General features: G+C 37.4%; 1 protein-coding gene across 2 annotated transcripts in view; it reads left to right on the top strand.

Annotated features, from left to right (window-relative positions):
• USP8 (ubiquitin specific peptidase 8) overlaps window positions 1-23,228 on the top strand; it is a 62,267-nt gene that overhangs the window by 22,134 nt on the left and 16,905 nt on the right. Inside the window, exons 4-11 of one of the 2 annotated variants that reach the window (XM_054716237.1) lie at window positions 901-986; window positions 2,452-2,614; window positions 4,722-4,755; window positions 8,227-8,371; window positions 12,212-12,374; window positions 15,720-15,864; window positions 16,536-16,753; window positions 22,229-22,813. In XM_054716237.1, coding sequence (XP_054572212.1) covers window positions 901-986; window positions 2,452-2,614; window positions 4,722-4,755; window positions 8,227-8,371; window positions 12,212-12,374; window positions 15,720-15,864; window positions 16,536-16,753; window positions 22,229-22,813 — 1,539 coding nt within the window. The remainder of the gene's footprint in view (window positions 1-900; window positions 987-2,451; window positions 2,615-4,721; window positions 4,756-8,226; window positions 8,372-12,211; window positions 12,375-15,719; window positions 15,865-16,535; window positions 16,754-22,228; window positions 22,814-23,228) is intronic. The other variant, XM_054716238.1, reaches the window with a different exon arrangement.

Raw genomic sequence — 23,228 nt, 5'->3', positions numbered from 1 at the left:
GGTTTTTGAACCTAAGACCCCTCGGTGCGCAAGCCGACCTCTAACCTTTGATTGTGTTTTTTTTAAGGTAGATTATATTATTGATGGCATATTTTCAGTCATTTGACTTTTAGTTATTCAATGTTTCCTTAAATATAACACTTGTTTTATGTCTAAAGTATTGCAAGGCAGGTAGCTATAGTAAAGAAAGATGGAAGCACCCTGGCTGGTTTGGCTCAGTGGATAGAGCGTTGGCCTGCAGACTGGGGGGGTCCCAGGTTCGATTCCGGTCAAGGGCATGTACCTTGGTTGCGGGCACATCCCCAATAGGGGGCATGCAGGAGGCAACTGATCGATGTTTCTCTCTCATCGATGTTTATAACTATCTATCCCTCTCCCTTCCTCTCTGTAAAAATCAATAAAATATATTTTAAAAAAAGAAAGAAAAATGGAAGCAAAACATCTCAATTGAAAACAAAAGGACAAATCCCGTGCTGTAGATTGACACACAATTTGTTTTACTGCATCTGAGACTAGAGAAAAATGAAACTAGGAAACCTCCTTATAATGGCAAGATACATTATGCCCTTGAAAGCTTTGTGGTTTTTGTTTTTTTGTTTGTTTTTTTGCTATTTATTTATAAACAAAAAAGAGTATTTCTTAAAAGTTGCCTTACAAATAAGTAAAAACTGTTACCTACTCGAATTTTTTTTATCATACTGATGCTATGATAAGATGCTTTTGCAACATTTTAAGAATAAGTTGTGCATTCATGTAGGTTAAAAGTTTAAAAAAATACTTCAGTCATAGTGTTTTCATCTAAACTTTCCTGTTTAAGGACTGTGATTTAATGTCTTTAGCATTACAGCTGTGTATAGTACCTAATGCTAACGGTATAGGATGGTTTTTCTATAATTTTAGGACTATGTTCATTCAATGCTTGGACCTGCAAACATCAAAAAAGCTATTGAAGAAGCTGAAAGACTTTCTGAAAGCCTTAAACTCAGGTATAGACATTATTATTTTCAAATATAATTCCTAAAAATAAATCCTGTGTTAACAGACCACAAAAATTAAATTTTTTTTCTGTATCACTTACATTATATTTATGTGTTACCATTAATATTTTTTACTGAAGTTTTTTAAATGCTTAGAACGATAGTTTATTAAGGTAAGTGTTAGTATAGTAGTTTAGAGCTTAGGTCTCATTTTATTCTCAAGTTTCTAACAGGATTCTTCAGAAAAATATCATTCCTCTGCTCCATCTTGTGATGTGCTACTAGACACTGGTCTGATGAGAATAAAGTATTTACTGTAGTTTGATCTGCCTGGTTTCAGAAGGTATATATGTGTTGTTGTTTTTTTAATCTAATTCTAGTATTTTCCATGACTAGTTTACCAGACTTATAAATAGAAATTAAAAATAGTGTGTTTCAATTTTTAGTCATTCCTTAAGTAACAAAATAAAAAAGGAACTATTTAGTTCAATATTTTTTCTTTAATGGTTTTTGTACTTGGATCAGTTAACTATTATAGTTATATACATCATAGCCTTGACTTAAAATTATCTTTTTAAACTGCTATATTCCCTTCATCCTTTCTAGAAATTACTAATCTTGGGTCTGGAATATCATTAAGGTCGTTGATGTCATTAAGAATCACTATTCTCTTTCTTCTTTAGCCAGTTAATCAATTAAGTAGAATAGCATTTCTCCTAATCTTTGTATTAGCCATTATTAACTGTTGTTGTTTTTTCCCTTCGGTTTGCCTAGTTTTTCAATAATCATCTATATGTATAAAAGACGTAAGTTCCCGAACAACTGACCAACCAGTCGACCAGTCACTATGACACGCACTGACCACCAGGGAGCAATACAGGAGCTGCCTCCTGGTGGTCAGTACGCTCCCACAGCCAACCTCACGCAGCCCCTCCCCCTGGCCAACCTCCTGTGACCCGATCACTGTCCAGGCCGAGGGACCCCTCCTATGCACGAATTCGTGCACCGGGCCTCTAGTACTATTATAATAATCATGTTTATCTCCTCTTTTTTTTTGGGGGGGGGGTCCTTTCACTTATTTGTTGTCCGTATTTTTTAGTATTTTTAATCACTTTATAAGTGAGTGAGGTTTATAGTTAATTTTAGGATTTTAGGATTATAATTCCTTTCAAAAGGAAATTGTAGCAGATTTGAGTCATTAAAAGGTTGAAATTAATGGGAGGGAAAGAGCAACAAGAGCATTAAACAACTTTAACTTGAGAGTATAGAGTTTCTTTTCAAGATTTTTGAGCAATTTATGTAAATCTACAAAGGGCAAATTTGCAAGTTGTGGCTTATAATGACCAATGGCAGCATTGAATATCAGTTGGAGGGAGAAAATATGTACCCAAAGCATGGTACTAGTATCATGTAACTGGAACTCCTTTACTTTTCATGATCATTGCAAGACATCTTGACTTCTTTTTTCAACTAGATATGAAGAAGCCGAAGTTCGGAAAAAACTTGAAGAAAAGGACAGACAGGAGGAAGAGCAACTGCAGAAACAGAAAAGACAGGAAGCAAGAAGAGAGGATGGTAACACATCAGCTAAAAATACTTTGGAAAATGTATTGGATTCCAAAGACAAAACCCAAAAGGTATTTTAAATTTATTGTGTGAGATAAAAAGACTCTTCTCAGATGATCTGCTTAAGAAGAGTTGAGATATCACTACAACGTTCATTTGGGCAACCAGGGTAAAATTTGATGTGTTTTTATTAGAAACTGAATCAAATATTCTAGCTTCAGTTGGTTTTCTTACAGGTTTTTGGTTTGTGGTTACTATGAGATTCATATATAACAAGCTGTGTTTATTGCAGTCTGTTTTAAGTTGATGATCGCTTAAAATTGCATTTTAAAAGCTCCATTTTTAAAAAATGTTAATGACTATTCAAGACTGTTGTAATATGGGAGATTGAACTCAATGATGCTTAAACAAAATGTAGGCAGATTTTTATTTATTCATTTTATTTATTCAGTTTAAATTATATTGATCAGATTTTCATATTTAAAAATAAAAGATTTTTACGTATTTATTTCAGAGAGGAAGGGAGAGGGAGAGAGATAGAAACATTAATGATGAGAGAGAATCATTGATTGGCTGCCTCCTGCATGCCCCTACTGGGGTTCGAGCCTTCAATCCAGGCATGTACCCTTGACCGGAATTAAACCTGAGACCCTTCAGTCCGTAGGCCGAGGCTCTATCAACTGACCCAAACCATCTAGGGCGAGGCGGATTTTTAAATGCTGATTAGCTCATGGAAAAGTATTAGAGTATAGTATTAGAGTGTAGAAGGTTGATCAATGTGAGTGGCTTCTGTTTTTGCTAATTGTCAGTTATGGAAGTTAGGCTCCTACCCTCCCAGAGACTGGGAGATAGAGTCCCTATATTTAAAAAAAGAATTTATTGTTGTAAAATACACATAACATAATATTTAATACCTTATCCAGGTCAGTGGTATTGAGCACATTCACATTGTTGTGCAGCCATCCACTGTTCATCTCCAGAACTCCTTTTATCTTGCTAAACAGAAACTCTGTATCCTTTAAACCAGCGGTCGCCAACCTTTTGGACCTCACAGACCACCAGTGGTCCACGGACCACCAGTTGGCAACTGCTGCTTTATACAATAACTCCCCAAACTTCCCTCCCCCCAGCTCCTGGCACCCACCACTCTGTTTTCTGTCTATGCATTTGACTACTCTAGGTACCTCATATGTGTGGAATCATATACTACATTTTTACTAGTCCCCAATGTTTATGTTTTTGACATATTTTACACCTTTTGTGTGAGTTTGTGTGTGAGTGTATCCATTAATTACTGTAGTTACACATGATCTTACTTTGTCTTTTAACTTTCATACTAGTTTTATCCATGGTTGATGCCTACTTTTACTAAATGTTTGCCTGTATTAGTGGTTTTTTCCCCCCAGTATTTTATTTGTTAATATATTTTTATTGATTTCATAAAGGAAAAGAGAGGAAGAGAGAGAAACATCAATGATGAGAGAATCATTGATCTGATGCCTCCTGCACACCCCCTACTGGGGGTAGAGCCTGCATCCTGGGCATGTGCCCTTGACCGAATCAAACCTGGGACCTTTCAGTTGGCAGGCTGACACTCTATCCACTGAGCCAAACCGGCTAGGGCTCTTTCCAATATTTAAAAATTTTTACTATTGGCTATTTCTTTTCCGCTTAAAGAAGTCTCTTTAACATTTCTTGTATTGCTGGTTTAATGATATTGAGCTCCTTTAGTTTTTGCTTGTCTCAAAACTATCCAATTCTGAATGATAACCTTGCTGGATAGAGTATTTCTAGGTTTTCCCTTTCTTCATTTTGAATGCCAGGTAATAGCCCAATTTTTATTTCATTGTAAGAAATATTCTCATTAAATTAAATAATAAATTTCTGTAACAATCTGTGCTTTTAAAATATATTTAGCCAACAACTGAAGAAAATTTTGAAGAAATGTCATATGATTCAGATATGCTGCTAATTATTTTAGCTGTTAACTGCTGCCATAGTAACCTGGTAATGCCGTTAATGTTCATTTGCATTTTTATAAAATGCCAGTACCCTGAGCCCTTCATTTCCTAGGCATTCAGTTTCAATGAGATATTCAAGTTGATATTAAAATTTTTGTTTCTATGAACATTTTTGTTTCTATTATTAAATTTGAAACTTTTTTTTCCTGTTAAATAGATAAATGGTGGAAAAAATGAGACCACAGAGAAAGGTAAGTGTGTTAGCTTCAGATTTTACACAGATTCTAATATTGTCTCATCCTATATAATAAAAGGCTAATATGCAAATGGACTGAATGGCAGAACAACCAGTTGCTATAATGCACACTGACCACCAGGGGGCAGATGCTCAATGCAGGAGCTGCCCCCTGGTGGTCAGTGCTCTCCCACAGGGGGAGTGCTGCTCAGCCAGAAGCCAGGCTCATGGCTGGCGAGCACAGCAGTGAAGGCGGGAGCTGCTCCGCGGCAGTTGGACATTCCCCGAGGGCTTCTGGACTGCGAAAGGGCACGGGTTGGGCTGAGGGACACCCCCCCTCCGTGCACAAATTTTGTGCACCGGGCCTCTAGTCTGTATATAAGCTAGTCTGTACAAATATACTGCAAATGTATTCTATTCTGAATTTATATATTGTGGGTTATATTTATGATACTACTAGAGGCCCGGTGCATGAATTCATGCAGCAATGGGGTCCCTCGGCCTGGCCTGCAGGATCGGGCCAAAACCTGCTCTCCAACATCTCCTGAGGTGTCCCAGATTGTGAGAGGGCGCAGGCCAGGCTGAAGGACCCCACCAGTGCACTATCGGGGTTGGGGAGGGACACAGGAGATTGGCCAGCCAGCAGAGACCGCATGAGGGTTCCAAGGCATGTCTGGCCCATCTCGCTCAGTCCCAATTGGCCAGACTCCAGCAGCAAGCTAACCTACTGGTTGGAGCATCTGCCCCCTGGTGGTCAGTGCATGTCATAGCGAGTGGTTGAGCAGCCTTAGCATATCATTAGCCTATTACGTTTTGATTGGTTGAATGGATGACCAGACATTAGGCTTTTATTATATAGGGTGCAATTGAAAACATCAAAACCACAGTTTGTAGTTGTCATTGTTTTCTTTTCAAGGTAGTTTAACATAGTGGTTAAGAACATGGATTCTCAGAAGTGAGACTGCCTGGGTTTGAACATTGGCTCCTCTGAATTTCCATGTGATCTTGAGCATGTTGTTTAACCTCTTTAACTTAATTTCCCTTTTTTATTTTTATTTTCATTTTAAATAAATAATTGTTTTTATTTATTTTATTTTTTTTTGTTAATCCTCTCCTAAGGATATTTTCCCATTGATTTTTAGAGAGAGTGCAAGAGAGGGGCAGAGAAAGAGAAACATCAATGTGAGAGAGACACATTGATTGGGTGCCTCCTGCACACGCCCAACCAAGGCTGGGGATCAAGCCTACAACCCAAGCGAGATACATGCCCTTGACCAGAATCGAATCCAAGACCCTTCAGTCCATGGCACAACGCTCAATACACTTAGCCAAACCGGCTCGGGCTTAATTTCCCTTTCCTAAAGTGGGGTAATAACAGTACCTATTTCATAGGGTTATTATTGAGGATTGAATGAGTTAATATATGTGAAACTTGTAGAACGCATAATAAACTTTATATAAGTGTTAGCTAGTACTACTTAAAACTCTCAGTTGAAGACTTAATTATTTAAAAATCTTCTTTACTCCCTTAAAAAATCTAAACGAGTAATTTTGGTATTATCCACAGGTGGTGTGGATGCTGTAGTGCAGCAGTCGCCAGCCGGTGGTCCGTGGACCACTGGTGGTTCATGGTCTGAAAGGTTGGCGACCGCTGCTCTAGTGACAAATATATGACCTAAATAATAAGACTTAGGTAGTTGCCCTAAATTTTTGTCTCAGAAAAGGTTTAACTTAACCCTTTGCACTCGCTCGCTTTTTTTCTCGATTCCTTTATTCTACTCGGGATTTAATTTTTTAAATACCCCAGATTTTACAAAGCGTGGCAGTAGAATAAAAAACTGAGTTTCTTTTCATACAAACTTACTTATTTGGATTTTTTTATATTTCAAATTATTGATACATTCAAAGAGGATAAAAAGAGCTGCTACCGATGCTAACCGTGTCGAGTCACACTCGACATCCGAGTGCAAAAGGTTAAATATTAATTGTGTAACACTAAAATAAATTATTTACTTAAAATATTGCCATACAACAATAAAAATTAAACCTAGTAAAGTACCTTCCTAGAAGTTGTTACCAATTCATTCTGAGATTTGTTTTTATCTGTATGTTCCTTTATATCTCATCCTGCTTTGATATTATCCTTCTCAGTGGTTTGGTCTCAACCTGTTTAGCTTCTTTTGTTGTCAAAATAATCTTGATGGTTAGAAAGGGAAGTAGGATGGTTATTAGCAGCTGGGTTTTTTTCCCTCACCTGAGGATATGCTTTTTTTTTTTGGTTTTAGAGAGAGGAAGAGAGAAAGAGAAACATCCATGTGAGAAACATAGATTGGTTGCCTCCATATGCACCCCTCCCAGGGATCAAACTGGCAACCTGGGTATGTGCCGTGACCAGGAATCGAAACCACCACCTTTGGGTGTACGGAACAACACTCCAACCAACTGAGCCACACCGGCCAGGGCAGTAGCTAGATATTTTAGCTTAGGAGATAATGTGACTACATTCTTCTCACAGCTCACTACCAAAGAAATAGTTCTTCCCATATTAAGCTCCCTTGTAGTGCTTTTTGATCGTTTACTTCAGGTGGTAGAAGCTGGAAGAGGAAAAGAGCAACATAGGGAATATTTATTTTGGCTAAATATTAAAGGGTTGGATAGTAAATACTTTAGGCTTGGGGCGGCCATGTGGTCTTTGCTATTGTAGTGTGAAAGCAGCCATAGACAATATGTAAACAAATGAGTATAGCTGTGTTCCAGTAAAAACAGGTGGCCATGGTTTGCCAACCCCTCTCATGGAACACAAATAACAGGCTTTTGGCTTGTTGCTCAGGGAATACTTGAAAATCTAAAATAGCTCTCATAAAGCCCCATTAAAGAACTTAGACCCTTTCAAGAATTTTTGAGCCATAGAAGTTTCTTCTTTTTTTTTTTTTTTTAATATTTTTATTTTTATTGATTTCAGAGAGGGAGAGGGAGAGAGAGAGAAATACCAATGAAAAGAGAGAATTGCACACCCCCTACTGGGGATCGAGCCATGTGCCCTTGACTGGAATCGAACCTTTCAGTCTGCAGGCTGATGCTCTAGCCACTGAGCCAAACCAGCTAGGGCTAGAAGTTTCTTCTGATTGACATATTTTAAATGGCTTAATTTAAAAATATATAATATTTCTGTGAGATACACTTATTAATTTTCTTTATTTTAAACCAGTAACATAGCCAACACCAGAAATAATTGTAAACTCAACAGCAAATTTTATTAAGTCTTTATAAACAGAGCATTGAGTTAGTTTCTTGGTAAATGTCAAAAATGCATGTTATATTTAATATTAGTTTAAAAGGTAATAAATAGTGTGATGGAAAAGCAAGTATGTAACACCCAGTACACTTTACTCTTCTAGAAAAAGCTGTGCTTGCCCTGTGTGTAGTGAAAGATAACACACAGAACTGGGTGTTACTTGTCACTAATATTACCTCTCTTGATTCCTAGGATCAATCACAGCAAAGGAACTATACACAATGATGATGGATGAAAACATCAGCTTGATTATAATGGATGCTCGAAGAATGCAGGATTATCAGGATTCCCATGTTTCAGATTCTCTAAGTGTTCCTGAAGAAGCCATCAATCCAGGGTGGGTCATTGTGTGTTTAGATAGAATGGTAAACTGTGGAGAGTAGTAAATGTTAATTATTAGCATCCAATCTAAATGTGATATAATAGTGTTTTCTTTTCCCATTGACCTTTTCATTCTTTGCTCGTAATGGCACACCTTACCTAGTCTGGGTGCTCTCTCCTGTCTGTGGCATTTGGAGTCTTAGAAGAGAAATGAAGCCGCCCTTATGTACTGTCTCTCCCCAGGTGTTTGCTTGTACTGTTTTTTATGTATGAGCTTTTGAAACATATGCATCAAATAGACTAAAATTGTGAACTAATTGAATTGTTTTTAATTGGAAATTTCCCATGCTATTATCTGTGGTAAAAGCACACAAATACTTTTTTGAAGAAGACAGTGTATAACTAAGCCATTGAGAGAGAGTAAAGACTTTAAAGGCAGATTATGGTGAGATTATAAATGTCTTTTCTTAGCTACCTTATTTCTAGCTAGTGACTTAACCTCTTAAGCCCATGTTTCCATCTATAAAAGGGGATAATAATAGTATTTATCTCAGAGGTTTTGAGAAGTTTGAGAAATTTTATACACACACGCTTAGCACAGTGCCTGGCATTTGTAAGGACTTAACTTAAAAATGTATTTTCTTTCTTTTTTGATAAAAAAGCTTTTAACCTATAAAATTAAAGTTACCATGTATGGATATGTTGTATATTAGAAACTATCTCATCAGTGACAGAATTAAAACTTCAGATCCAAGGTTATTTTCACTGTTTTGAGTATTATATAAATTATGTAACCTCTCTGGGTCTTAGTTTATGGGATTGGAGTAGGTCCATTCTATGACTAACAACATTAAGAAGATATTGTTAAATTAGGTAATTAATAAAATTTGCATGATATTTGGTGTACTGCAGATGTTTGCTAAATGTTTGACCTGAAGAATAGCATGCATTGTAAATATGTTATCTGTCTACTGTGTATCAATCTATCTAGCTATTTATTTATCTGAATTTTAAATTAACTAGTGTAGCTGGATGACTTACTTTTTTACAAAACAAGGTGGCCTCTGCCATTCCCTCTATCATTCCTCTACTGTGAACCACCAAACAGATTAGTAACTACACTATTTAAATATGAAATTCAAGTGCTTAGTCTAATTAAGTAGGTGTGAATATATTCCCAGGATTTGAAAAGAAAAAGAAAGTTACAATTACTCTTTGGGTAGTTTAATCTGTACTAACAAAAAGTTTATGGTTTTTATTGAGTTTAATTGTTTCCCAAAATGTAGGATTTGGATTACTGAGAAACTCAAGGTGAGTTTAGGTTGAAGATTAAAGAACAATGAATTGCATACCAAGAAAAGTATTCCCTTTTAATTTCTGTTTCAGTCCTGAATTAGTTAAAAGAAGTCTCAATTTGGTGCTAGCATTACCTTTTAATATTTGCTAATCTCTCTTTCTTACTAGAGAGCAGGCCTCAGAGCTTTCTGTAGGCAGCAGTGTCTACAGCTACCTGACAGTGATAACTCTATTTTTTCATTGTCTGTTTTTTAATGTTAGTATTCATACGATAAGAATGCTTATGTAAGTATTTAACCCAGTGAATTGTCAAAAATGGAATGCAACCATTGAGTTAGTATCTGGACCAAGAAACATTATCATCGCTCCAAAAGGTCCTCATAAGCCACCTGTCAGTTACTACCCATACCCCCACCCGCCCAGGGAACCACCAATTTAGAATAGATTCCTTTTTATCTGTTTTTATAGTTTATAAATGGAATCCTATAATCAATAGCCTTTTATGTCTGGCTTTTTATACTCAACCTAATGTTTATGAGAGTCATATATATTATTATGTGTTATAGTAATTTATTTATTTATTATTGCTAAATGGTGATCTATTGGGTGAATATAGCATAGTTTAGTGATCTATTTTAATTTTAGGATTATTTATTTTTAGGATTATCCTTTATTGGATATGATTCTATTTTTCCATGTACATAGGAATATACATTTTTCTGTTAAGTTTATTTAAGTAAAGGATCACTTTCAATTAAATTAACGAATAATTAAAGTATTAAATAGTAGACAAGGTAAAGCAAAGTTGTAGCAGTGTGTGAAGATGATACTGGTTGATACTATTGTTTTCCACAGAATAGTAATCTTGAGTTTTTAGATAAAAAGTATTTAGGCAAGTATATCCCTGCAGTTAAAAATAGTCCTTAAGAATATCACATTTCAATTTTTCTCATTCTTTGTTGACTAAGCATTCTTCTGATTTCAATATATCAGATGCGAATTATGAGGCATTTTGTATTTCTTATTTTTTTTATATATATATTCTAATAGGTAAAGTAACCAACATTATTATATACAGGATTTTTCAAAAATGATCTTAACACCATTTAGTTTTACTTATGAATAAAGTTTCACCAGTCCTGTCTTGCTTGCCAGTATCGTCACTTAAATAAATGCCCAGGTACTTTGTTAGAAATAATATGGAGTTTCTTACCTGGAGGAGCAAATCTGTCTTACTGACTCAGTTATTCAGCAGATGTTTACTGAGCACTTGCTATGGGCTGGGTTCCTATGGTTCTCAGTGCTGGGACTAAATCAGTTGAACAAACAAATCTTCGCTTCATGGAGCTTATATTTTACTAGAGGCCCGATGCATGAAATTTGTGCAAGGGGCTTGGTCCCCGCCACCGCAGCGGCCGCCTCTGCCTCGGCCCTCACAGCCCTGGCTTCGTCTGGAAGGTCATCCAGAAGGACGTCCAGTCTAATTAGCCTATTATGCTTTTATTATATAGGATTAACAGGGAGATGAGGTAGATGAGGCTGTCAATAAAATTTAAATATGTCTGCTGTTGATAAGTGCTATGGAGATGGGTGTGTCAAGCTTGTATGTTGGAGTGAATATTAAAATGTTAATCCAGTATGGCTTCACTGAGAAGATGAACTAGTGAGCAAATCTTGAGGGGATGAGGGGAATGACTGATGCATTATCTGAGGGAAGCATACTAGAAGATAAAAGGAAGCCAGTGCCTGGAGTGGAGTAAAGGGGCAAGTACATAGTTAATGATGAGGACATTGAGAGAGTAGGATTTGGGGGAGGGGCCATGTGCGGGCCCATTGTAAGGACTTAAGGAAGAACTTCAGCTGTTCCGTAAGCAAAAGCGGAAATGAACAGCATGCTTTATCATAGAGTTGATAATATTCACAGTTCATGATGTAAGAGGCAACACAACAAGGCAGCGAAGAGCTTGGACATGAACCACATTGCCTGAGTTTGAATTCTGGCTTCACTTCACAGCTGTAACCTTGGGCAGGTTATTAATGTTTTGTGCCTCAGTTTCCCCATCTATAAAATGAAGATAACAATGCCTACTTTAGAGTATTGTTGTGAGATTCAGAATAAAGCGTTTGGAATAGTACCTGGCACGTAATAAATGCTGTATGTGTTTGCTAAATAAATATTTGGGTATTTGGTTAACTATTAATTATAGGTATCAGAACTGAAATATAAATAATGTTACCTGGATGATCTTCCAGTTGTTTATACTTGGCTGAGAGATGCTCATAAGGGTTCCTGTTTTCAGTTTGGTCCCCCATTTTTTGGTAAAGGGTCAAAATTTTAGTCTCTAATACTAAAATATATTCCAATATTATGCAGTTGCGATGTTATTAAACATTTTAGGGTATTTAGTATCTTTAACACACAGTCTGACCTTAGAAAGTAATCTGTCTTAAAGTTTCCTATGGTGTGATACAGACTGGAGAACAAAACTCAGTGTCTTATGTTAGTATATTAGGACCTCTCATCTACTTTTGCCCCAATATAAATGTTAATACATTTCAGAATCACTGCTAGTTGGATTGAAGCAAAACTCCCAGATGACTCTAAAGACAAATGGAAGAAGAGGGGGAATGTGGATTATGTGGTACTTCTTGACTGGTTTAGTTCTACAAAAGATTTACAACTTGGAACAACTCTACGGAGTCTGAAAGATGCACTTTTCAAGGTTAGCAAGTTTCCTTATTAGTTTACTATAATTGCAAGCCTTCTCTGGTTGTTAGAAAGCTATGTTGACTAGTTTATCTTAAGGACAAGAAGATCCATTAATGCTTTGGTTGTAGATTTTTTTGGTATTTAGATATAAAGACTAATTTTGAAATACCAAATAACATTTAGAAATACCAAATAACAGTCTAAAGTAGAATATTAGAATTTTCAGTAATAGAACTTACCTGAAAAAAAGTTATTTTTTGTTTTAAGAATTAGATTATGAAACAAGGACAAAGGAAGGTATCACTAAGAAAAAAGAGATTGATTTGACTTCATAAAATAAAAACTTAGATGTGGAAAAACACTGTAAGAAGACAGAGACAAACAGAAAGATATCTGCCTAAAATCCAGAGATTTTACAAATAAATAAGAAAATTAAGATGAAATGATAAAATAAGTAGTTGACTCAGACATAAACAGAAAAGGAGATGTAAGTGATAATAACATACAAGTGGCCAAATCAGAGAAATTCAAATTGAACCAATGAATACCATTTTCACTGATCAGATGAACCAAGATAAAAATAATCAGTTTAATTTGTTAAATTATTAAATAATGATGATGGCACTGAATGCTGGTGAGAATGTGGTAAGAATAAAACTTACCTGCTGGAAGGAGGGTCAGTTGATGGAACATTGTCTTCTTCCAGGAGGGCAATCTTAAAAGCCTTGAAACAGTTCATGCTTTAAAATAGGGAATCTAACCCTAGCTGGTTTGGCTCAGTGGATAGAGTGTCAGCCTGTGGACTGAAGGGTCCCAGGTTCCATTCCAGTCAGGGGCACACGCCCGGGTTGCGGGCTCGATCCCCAGCAGGGGGCAAGCAGGAGGCAACTGATCAATGATTATCTCTCATCATTGATGTTTCTATCTCTCCCTCTTCCTTCCTCTCTGAAATCAATAATATATTTATATATGTGTGTGTGTGTGTGTGTGTGTGTGTGTGTGTGTATATATATATATATACACACACACATATGTATATAAAGTAAAATAGGGAATCTAGAAATATACCCAAGGATAGGTTGATATATGAAAGTGCCAATATTTAACTAGTATTGACCTACAAAAGAAGCAATTTCATAAAGTTCATTCTAAGATATTTGAGAATTTAGTGTATGATAAAGGTAACAAATTAGTGAGGAAAAGATGGATTTAAATGAATGGTTTAGGGACAGCAGCAGGCTAGCCAGTAAGTAAAAGAAAAGAAATTACCTTAATTTCTTAGACTACACTAGACTCCAAATGAGTCAAAGATATAAATATGTTGATTGAAACAATGAACTACTAGGAAAAAGGATTTTTATTATCTGGGGGGGGAAAAAGTGTTTTCATGATCTTGATCCTAAAGCAAAACACATTAAGGAAAGTCAATATATCTGTGTCAAAAACTTCATAAACGAGGTAAAAATCAATCAGGACAAATTTTGTAACGTATGACAAAGACCTATTAAATATTCAGAGTACATTTGCTGTTTACTAAGAGAATAGCAAACTCTGTAGAAAAATGGGCAAAAGATGAGATTAAATAATCTTCTATATATATAAAAAGCCAGTGTCATCTACTTTCTCTATACATAAAAAGCCAGTGTCTGATGACCAAACGACCGGTCACCATGAGGCACATTGAGTACCTCTCTGTCCCTGCCCCCTAGCCCGCGAGCGGGGCTGGGCGGGACTGGGGACTGGCGAGCTGGCTGAATGGCTGACCTCTAGGTCCCTGCCCCTGGCCTGCAGGCTCCGATGGATCAGTGATGGTGAACGTGGGAATCGGGTGGGTGGCAGGAGGACTGGGCTGGCTGTTAGGCCGTTGGGATCACCAGCTCATCCCCGGCTGCTCAGGGGCTCAGGCCTGCGGGAAAGCAGGGGGCCGCTCACGCTGGGGCGGATATGTTGCGGGCGCGCCCCTAGCTTCCGTCAGCGCCTCAAGCCCCAGCAGCAGTGGCAGTGGCAGCGGTGGCGGCGTGAGCGGCCCGAGCGGGCAGCGCATTCCATCAGTGGCCAGCACATGCATGGAGGTGAAGTTGCCAGCTTTCCTGCAGGCCTGAGCCCCTGAGCAGCTGGGGATGAGCTGGTGATCCCAACGGCCTGACAGCCCGGCGTTCCGCCTGGGGACTGGTGAACAGGCAGAAGATGGCCCTGATCACAGGAGGCTAGGCCCTAGGGACCCTCCCTGCACGATTTCATGCGCTGGGCCTCTAGTATAATATAAATGACTAATAAACATACTAAAAGATGTTCAATTTCACTAATAAATGCTAATTAAAATAGCATTTATGCCCACCAGTTTGGAAAAATTGTAAAGATTTATATTGGGCATTCTCATACACTGTTAGTAAGTATAAAAATTGGTATTGTCCTTTTGAAGGGCAATTTGGCAGCATCTAACAAACTTTAAACCAATAGTTCTACTCCTGGGATATTATTCTACAAAAATAAGTACTTTTTGAGGATCCTTTCAAAGATTAGCAATATAAAGATGTTCATGTGCATTGGCTCGGCACCTACACTTCTGGGGATATTCCCTAATGGAGTTGATTGGGTGAATACATTTATAAGGAAGGATCTTCAATGTTTATAATTAACTGGGGAAAATAACAATAAGTGTTCAAATGATGAATTCAGTTTTGGTGTATATGTATGTGTGTTTACATGTGTGTATAAAATGGAATATTAGCTGGTCATTACAAATGACATACAGCTCTTTATTAATAAAAGACATAAGATAAAAGCATCATCATAAAAGTTTCGTTGTTTTGTAAAAATGATGTTAAAAATTTGTGTATCTTTGTAGAAAAGTAAGAATAAACTGCAATATTAAAGTGGTATCTCTGGATAGTGAGGTTATGGATGGGTTTATTGCATATAGACTTACTTTATTTTTCTTCTAAGGTCATTGATTACTTCTCTGGCTTTAAAAATCTGATCTACCCATTTGTTTCATTTAATGTTGAATTTTTAATTCTGCCCTCTTTTTTTTTTTTTAATATATCTTTATTGATTTCAGAGGGAAAGAGAAATAGAAACATCAATGATGAGAGAGAATCATTGATTGGCTGCCTCCTGCACGTCCCCTACTGGGGATCAAGCCTGCAGCTTAGGCATGTGCCCTTGACCAGAATTGAACCTGGGACCCTTCAGTCTGCAGGCTGACGCTCTATTCACTGAGCCAAAGCAGCTAGGGCCTGCTCATTTTTTTTTTTTTTATCGGTTAGAAGATAAATCTTCAAGAGAGCAATTTTTAAATTCAGGTTTGTTGTGTTCTTAGCTGCCATATTAAAAACACTATTTCCTTATTTTATAGTGGGAAACTAAAACTGTCCTGCGCAATGAGCCTTTGGTTTTAGAAGGAGGCTATGAAAACTGGCTTCTTTGTTATCCCCAGTACACAACAAATGCTAAAGTCACTCCACCCCCACGAGGCAAGAATGAAGAGGTGTCTATCTCATGTATGTATGTGAAAATTTTTTATTACAATTGCTTCAGTAAAATAAACTTTAAATTATTTATGTTCTTAAGGTAATGTTATTGATTGTATGTGCATTTGTCCTATTAGCTAGTAACTTGTTTTCAGGCATAAAAAATACAAGATGTTCATAGACTGGAAGTTAATGTTTAATTCTTTTTTATTTTTTTAAGAATAGTTTATTGATTTTTGGAGAAAGAGAGGAAGGGAGAGAGAGAGAGAGAGAGAGAAACATGGATGGGAGAGGGTAACATCGATAGGCTGCCTCATGCACGACCCCTCCCAGGGATCAAGCCCACGACCTGGGCATGTGCCCTTGATGGGGAATCAAACTGGCAGCCTCCTGGTGCACAGACAACACCCAATCAAGCCAGGGCTAATTTTTAAATTTTATTATATATTTATTTTTAGCAAAGGTGGAAATTTATTGAAGAACAAGTACAGACTCCCACATGGGGAAGGGGAAAGAATCTCACAGCACAGATTCCCACGTGGGGAGGGGAAAAGAGTCCCCTAATTCTTAATTTTTTAATACTATTATTACCTCATTTAGTTTATATCTAACTATCACATACAGCATGCATGAGTTATGTCAGTACTGTTTATGGGGTTTGCTGTTCTTTTAATTTCTTATTATTCTTTTGGGGATTTTAGTGGATTTTACTTATCCCTCACTGGAAGAACCAGTTCCTTCTAAACCTACTGCACAGATGCCATCTCTTCCTCTGGGTGAAAATATAGAATTCATAAATGATCAAGATGAGAGAATGAGACAATTGACTTTATCAACTTCAATTGAGCCAATTGTTACTTCTAAGTCTGATGTTTCACCCATAATTCAGCCAGTGCCTATTGTAAAGAATTTTCCACAGGTATGAATTTTCTTTGATAGTTAACCTCATCTTCATACTGTTTCTTCCCAATTCATTTCTTCTTCTTTTTTAAAATACGTTTTTATTATTGATTTTAGAGAGAGAGGAAGGGAGAAAGAGAGAGAAACATCAATGTGAGAGGGTAACATCTGATTGGCTGCCTCCTACATACCCCTTACTGGGGATCGAGCCTGCAACCCAGATATGTGCCCTGACTGGGGAATCGAACCAGTGACTTCTTGATGCATGGAACAATGCTCAACCAACTAAGCCACACTGGCCAGGGCTGTCTCTTTTATTTAAATATATAGGATAGAAGTGAAGGTTTATATATAACCTTTAATATTTTAAAAAGAAAAATATCAATGAAAAGAATCTCTATGCTTTGGTTCCTTTATTGCTATAAAATATTTTCATTATAATTCAGTTCTGTTTAATACAGCAGTATTAAAATAGATAACTGGAAGGATTTTTAAACCCAGCTGGCGGTCTATTTACTGCAGGCAATACCAATAAAAGATTTTATTATTACCACAGTGAACTTGAACAACTCTTTCAAGTTTTCTGATTTTTTGTTTTTGGTTTTTTTTTTTGTGTATTATTATTTAACCCACAGTATTTTCCCAAATAGCTTGTCTTACAGATGATAAATATGTAATGTCAGTATTTGGTTTTGAAACAATGCTTTGTTTCCTTAGAATTTGGCACATAAATAACAGGCATGTATTAACAATAATAATATAAAAAATTTTAGAATTTTTAAAGCTTATGTTATTGCACTTTTTTCAGTTTAATCAATGTTATTGAACCCTTATTCCTTTGTGACTTTGAGATATGTGCAATTTATCAAACTTATTTTGAAGATTTTTCTATATGAAATAACATGAAGGTTTATACATATGATTAAGCCATGAATTCTGTCTGATGTTTAGGAGAGTCTTATACAAAATCAGCCATAGCATAAGGCAGAATATCATAACTTTTCTAGTAGTCACTGGAAAGAAATTCTGACTGAGGGTATCAGGGATGTCTTTACAGAGTTTTTATCTGGGCTTTAAGAGTTTAGTCAGATTCGAGGATGGAAAAGACAGTAGAAAATTGTATGACTAAAGGCTCAGAGCATGCTTTGCGGCTCGTGAGTAGTTTTGACATGCTTGGACGCAGCTGACTGTTGAGTAAGGTGACCAAAAGTAGGTAAGAATGGAAAGATGGGCAAGAGTCATCAAGAGAGACTTGGATGAGATTGGAATTTTATCCTGTAGGCACAAGGAAACCATTTAAAGAATTTTAAACTTGAAAGTAACATGATCATAGATATGCTTTTATGATTAAGGAAAAATGGATTGATGTACCAAAATGTGTATGAAAACATTTATTCTGGTTTCTATTCAACCTTTTATAGTTAACCTCATCTTCATAGTGGTTCTTCCCACTTCATTCTCAAATGTAGAAAGCAAGAGGGGAGAATAGATTTTTTAAAAAAATAATTTTTTTTATTGATTTCAGAGAGGAAGGGAGAGAGATAGAAACCAATGATGAGAGAGAATCTTTGACTGGCTGCCTCCTGCACGACCTCTACTGGGGATCGAGCCCATAGTTGTGGGCTGGTGCCCTTGACCAGATTCAAACTGGGGACCTTTCAGTCCGCAAGCTGACACTCTATCCACTGAGCCAAACCGGCTAGGGCAGATTTTTTTTTTTTAAGTGATAGGGCAAAAAGAGAAGTGAGGAACAAAGGAATGATTTTTTTTTTTTTTTTCACTAACTTCTTCCTATGGTATCATTTTTTAGTGGAAAAACATACAATCCATTTTATAGGACCACTATGCAGGTTGTTACTAGAAGATATTCTTGTAAGTTCTCATTTTTGTTTTAGTAAGCTGTCCTCACAAAAATTATGCCAGCATCACTTCTAAAGATTTTGTAGGGTTAGTTAATATGCAGTTAAATTGAAATAATAAACATTTACCTCATTAAATCAGGAATTTAGGTGGTTTACTAGTCAACTTGTATTTAGGATCTTATCTCTTAGGAATATTTTATTCATTCTCACAACAATATATGTATTTATGACACATTCAGCACAGTCTCTGCCCTCCTGAAACTTATATTCTAGGAGGGAAGAAGGTTTTAAACAAATAATTATAGTTATTTAATCAGAATTCTAGTAAGTACTATTAGGGAAAAGAATAGGGTATTAGGAGGGTATATATATCAGGGTACTTGGTCTTTTCTAAAGGAAAGATATGTACACCAAGATGTAATGCTGTGGTGGGAATTATCTAGATGAATAGCTAATATGAAAGCTTGCGTTGGGAAGGAGCATAGCATCTTTGAGGAACAAGCATATAGATCAGTAGAACAGAGTAGACAGCCTAGAAAAAACCCACGCCTTATGGTCAATTAATATTGACAAAGGAGGAAAGAGCATACAAAGGAGTAAAGACTTCAATAAATGGTGGTAGGAAAATTGGACAGGTACATACACCATTAACAAGAATCAACTCAAAATGGATAAAAGACTTAAAACGCAAAGCCATAAAAATCCTAGAAGAAAACATTGGCAGTAAAATCTCAGACATCTCTTGTAGCAAAATTTTTTTTGCCAGTGCATCTCCTCAGGCAAGGGAAACAAAGAAAAAAAATAAACAAATGGGACTGCATCAAACTAAAAAGCTTTTGCACAGCAAAAGAAGCCATCAACAAAATGGAAGGCAACTTAACGGCATGGGAGTACATTCATCAGTGATACATTTGATAAGGGGTTAATTTCTAAAATATATAAAGAACTTCTACAACTCAACACCAGGAAGACAAACAACCCAATTAAAAAATGGGCAAAGGACCTGAATAGACACTTCTCCAAAGAGTATATACACATGGCCAATAGACACATGAAAAAATGCTTATCGTCACTGATCATCAGAGAGATGCAAATGAAAACCACAAGATACCATCTCACATCTGTCAGAATGGCTATCATCAATAAATCAACAAACAAGTGCTACGAGAACTTGAAGAAAAGGGAACGCTCGTGCACTGTTGATGGGAATGCAGACTAGTGAAAACAGTATTGAGTTTCCTCAAAAAAGTAAAAATGGAACTGCCTCTTGACCCAGCGATCCCACTTATGGGATATATCCTAAAAAACCTGAAACACTAATTCAAAAAAATATATGTACCCCTATGTTCATCGCAATGCCAAGATCTGGAAATAGCCCAAGTGCCTATCAGTACATGAGTGGATAAAAAAGCTGTGCTACATTTACACAACGGCTACATTTACACAACAGAATACTATGCAGCTGTATAAAAGAAGGATCTCTTACCCTTTGAGATAGCATTGGAGGGACCTGGAGAGTATTATGCTAAATGAAATAAACCAGTCAGAGAAAGACAAGTATCACATGTTCTCACTCATCTTGGAATCTAATGAACAAAATAAACTGATGAGCAAAATAGAAACAGGCATAGACACAGAACAGACTGACAGTTGTCAGAGGGGAGTAGGGTTGGAGGACTGGATGAAAGAAGGTGAGGGATTAAGCAAACACACACACACACTTTAGAGGCCTGGTACACGGATTCATGCACTGGTGGGGTCCCTCAGCCTGGCCTGCGCCCTCTCGTGATTCGGAACCCCTTCAGAGGCCAACCTGGTCTACACGGATCGGGCCAAAACTGGCAGTCAGACATTCCTCAAGGGATGTAGTAGTGCACGAAGCAGCAGTCAGCCAGGGAGGAGCCCGAGCCCAGGCCAGACGCCACGCCACTCCCACTCATTCTGGCCCCTCCTTGCCCGCCGCCACTCGGTAGCGCTGCCGTGGAGGTGGGAGAGGCTCGTGCCACCACAGATGTGCTCGCTAGCTGTGAGCCTGGCGTCTGGCACCCATTCGTCAGCTGAGCGGCACCCCTGCTGTGGGAGCACACTGACCACCAGCATTTGCCCCCTGGTGGTCAGTGCATGTCATAGCGACCGGTCATTCAGTTGCTTAGGCTTTTATATATATAGATATAACACAAAGACACAGACAACAGAGTGGTGATAGAGAGGAAGGGGATTAGGGGGTAGGTGGAGGTTGGGGAAATGGGGACGGAAAGAGACTGCTTGGGGAGATGGGCACATGATGCAGTGTGCAGATGGTGTTTTATTGAGTTGTACACTTAAAACTGGTATAGTTTGGTGAACCAATGTCACCCCAATAAATTCAATTTTTTAAAAATGAATAAATAATAAAATAAAAATAAAAGAGGAATGTATGGATGGACCTGGAGAGCATTATACAAAGTGAAATAAGCCAGTCAGAGAAAGACAAGTACCATAGGAACTCACTTCTATGTAGAATCTAATGAACAGAATAAACTAACAAATAAAATAGAAACACTCATAGATACAGAGAACAGACTGATAGCTGTAAGAGGAGGGGGGTGGGTGGGCTGGGTGAAAATGGTAGAGGGAATAAGCAAAGAAAAAAAACACCTCATAGACACAATAGTATGGTGATTACCAGAGAGGAAAGGGTTGGGGGGTGGTAAAGGGGGTAGAGGGGGATAAATGGTGATGGAAGGAGACTTCACTTGGGGTGGTGAATATACAGATGAATATACACTACAATATATAGATGATGTATTGTAGAATTGTACACCTGAAATCTATAATTTTATTAACCAGTGTCACCCCAACATATTCAATAAGAATGGGATGTGTGTGAAAAGGAAAGTATGTCTGGTGTATAGGATGGTATGAAATAAGATTGGAGAGAGAGGCAGAGGTGAGACCACCATGGTAAGGATTTTAGATGTAATCTGGGTACAGTGAGTTGCTGTTTAAAATAGAGTTTTACGCAGGTGAAGAACATAGATTTGTGTTTTAAAATTATTACTCTGGCCACAATGTAGAGAAATAGAAGGGAGGCAAGAGAAGGAATGAGGCAACTAGTTGGAAGCTATGTAAGAGAGTCTTGGCATGGACTTGGCTGTTGCTAATGGAGAAGGAGAGAGAGATAGAGGAAAATCATCAGACCGCAGAAGGGCAGGGGAGAACATATGAGATTCAGTTTTCTAGTTTGAGCTGCTGTTTTGATAGTGTTTCTATCCACAAGATAACCATGTTTGTTGGGGGAAATCATGGAATTCAATTTTGGGCATATTAGGTTTGTGTTATATGTGAGATACTCACATGAAGTTATTGAGTAGGCAACTGAATATGTAGTAATGGAGCTTAAGTCTAGGTATGCCCAGGTCTAGGTTTTATGTTTTAGAATGAACTCTTCCATATACAGAACACACCAGGATATACTGAATGTGTGGAATCGAGAGTGCCAAGTGCTTCATGAGGGTAGTTTACAAATAGATATTGTGGCAGATGTCTCCATAAAGTGATGGGTTGTGTTTTTTTTTATCACAACTTGATTTCAAGACATGAGTTCCTGGATTTTGACAAAAGTATGTTTTGTTCTGTTTTTGTTGCTATAGATTGATCGTACTAAAAAACCAGCAGTCAGATTGCCTGAAGATCATAGAATAAAATCTGAAAGTACAGATCATGAGCAACAGTTTCCTCAGAATGGAAAAGTTGTTCCTGATCGTTCCACAAAGCCAGTACTTCCCCCTCCAACTGCCATGTTAACAGATGAAGAAAAAGCTCGTATTCATGCAGAAACGGCTCTTTTAATGGAGAAAAACAAACAAGAGAAAGAACTTCGGAGAAGACAGCAAGAGGAACAGAAAGAGAAACTGAGGAGAGAAGAACAGGAACAAAAAGCCAGAAAGAAACAAGAAGCTGAAGAAAATGAAATCACAGAGAAGCAACAAAAGGCAAAAGAAGAACTGGAAAAGAGAGAGAGTGAACAGGTCAAGAAAGAAGATAAAGAAACCTCAGCAAAGAGGGGCAGAGAAATAACAGGAGTAAAAAGACAAAGTAAAAGTGAACATGAAACTACCGATGCCAAGAAATCTGTGGAAGACAGGGGGGAAATGTGTCCCACCCCCGAGGTACAGAAAAAGTCAGTGGGAGATGTGCCCCATTCCTCTGTGGCAGGAGATGCAAGTTCAGGCAAGGTAAGCGGACACAAATAGTATAAATTGTCAGCTAAGTGAAATAAAATGTACATAAAAAGATGACACCAGGAGCATTCCATAAACAGGGCAGGCATTCTGAGTAGTTTGGTAGAGGGGGATTTGTACTGATCCATCTACATTTGCTCACCTACTCTCCTTTGATTGGTTGAGAATGGAATTGCTCTTTGAGTCTGTGAAATACAACATATTTTTAATAATTGAAATGAATAGCAACATTCTTCTTATTTTGATGTGTGATCATCAAAGACTAGAATGAAATACACTCTTCCTTTCTGTATGGAGGAATTAGGTGCTCAATCTATATCTATACTAATAAAAGGGTAATATGCTAATTAGACGACGTCTTCCGGACGACCATCCAGACGTCCTTCCTGACAAAGCCGGGCCTGGGAGA

Source organism: Eptesicus fuscus, chromosome 5, assembly GCF_027574615.1.
Source record: "Eptesicus fuscus isolate TK198812 chromosome 5, DD_ASM_mEF_20220401, whole genome shotgun sequence".
NCBI lineage: Eukaryota > Metazoa > Chordata > Mammalia > Chiroptera > Vespertilionidae > Eptesicus > Eptesicus fuscus.
This window is presented reverse-complemented; position numbering and strand designations above follow the sequence as displayed.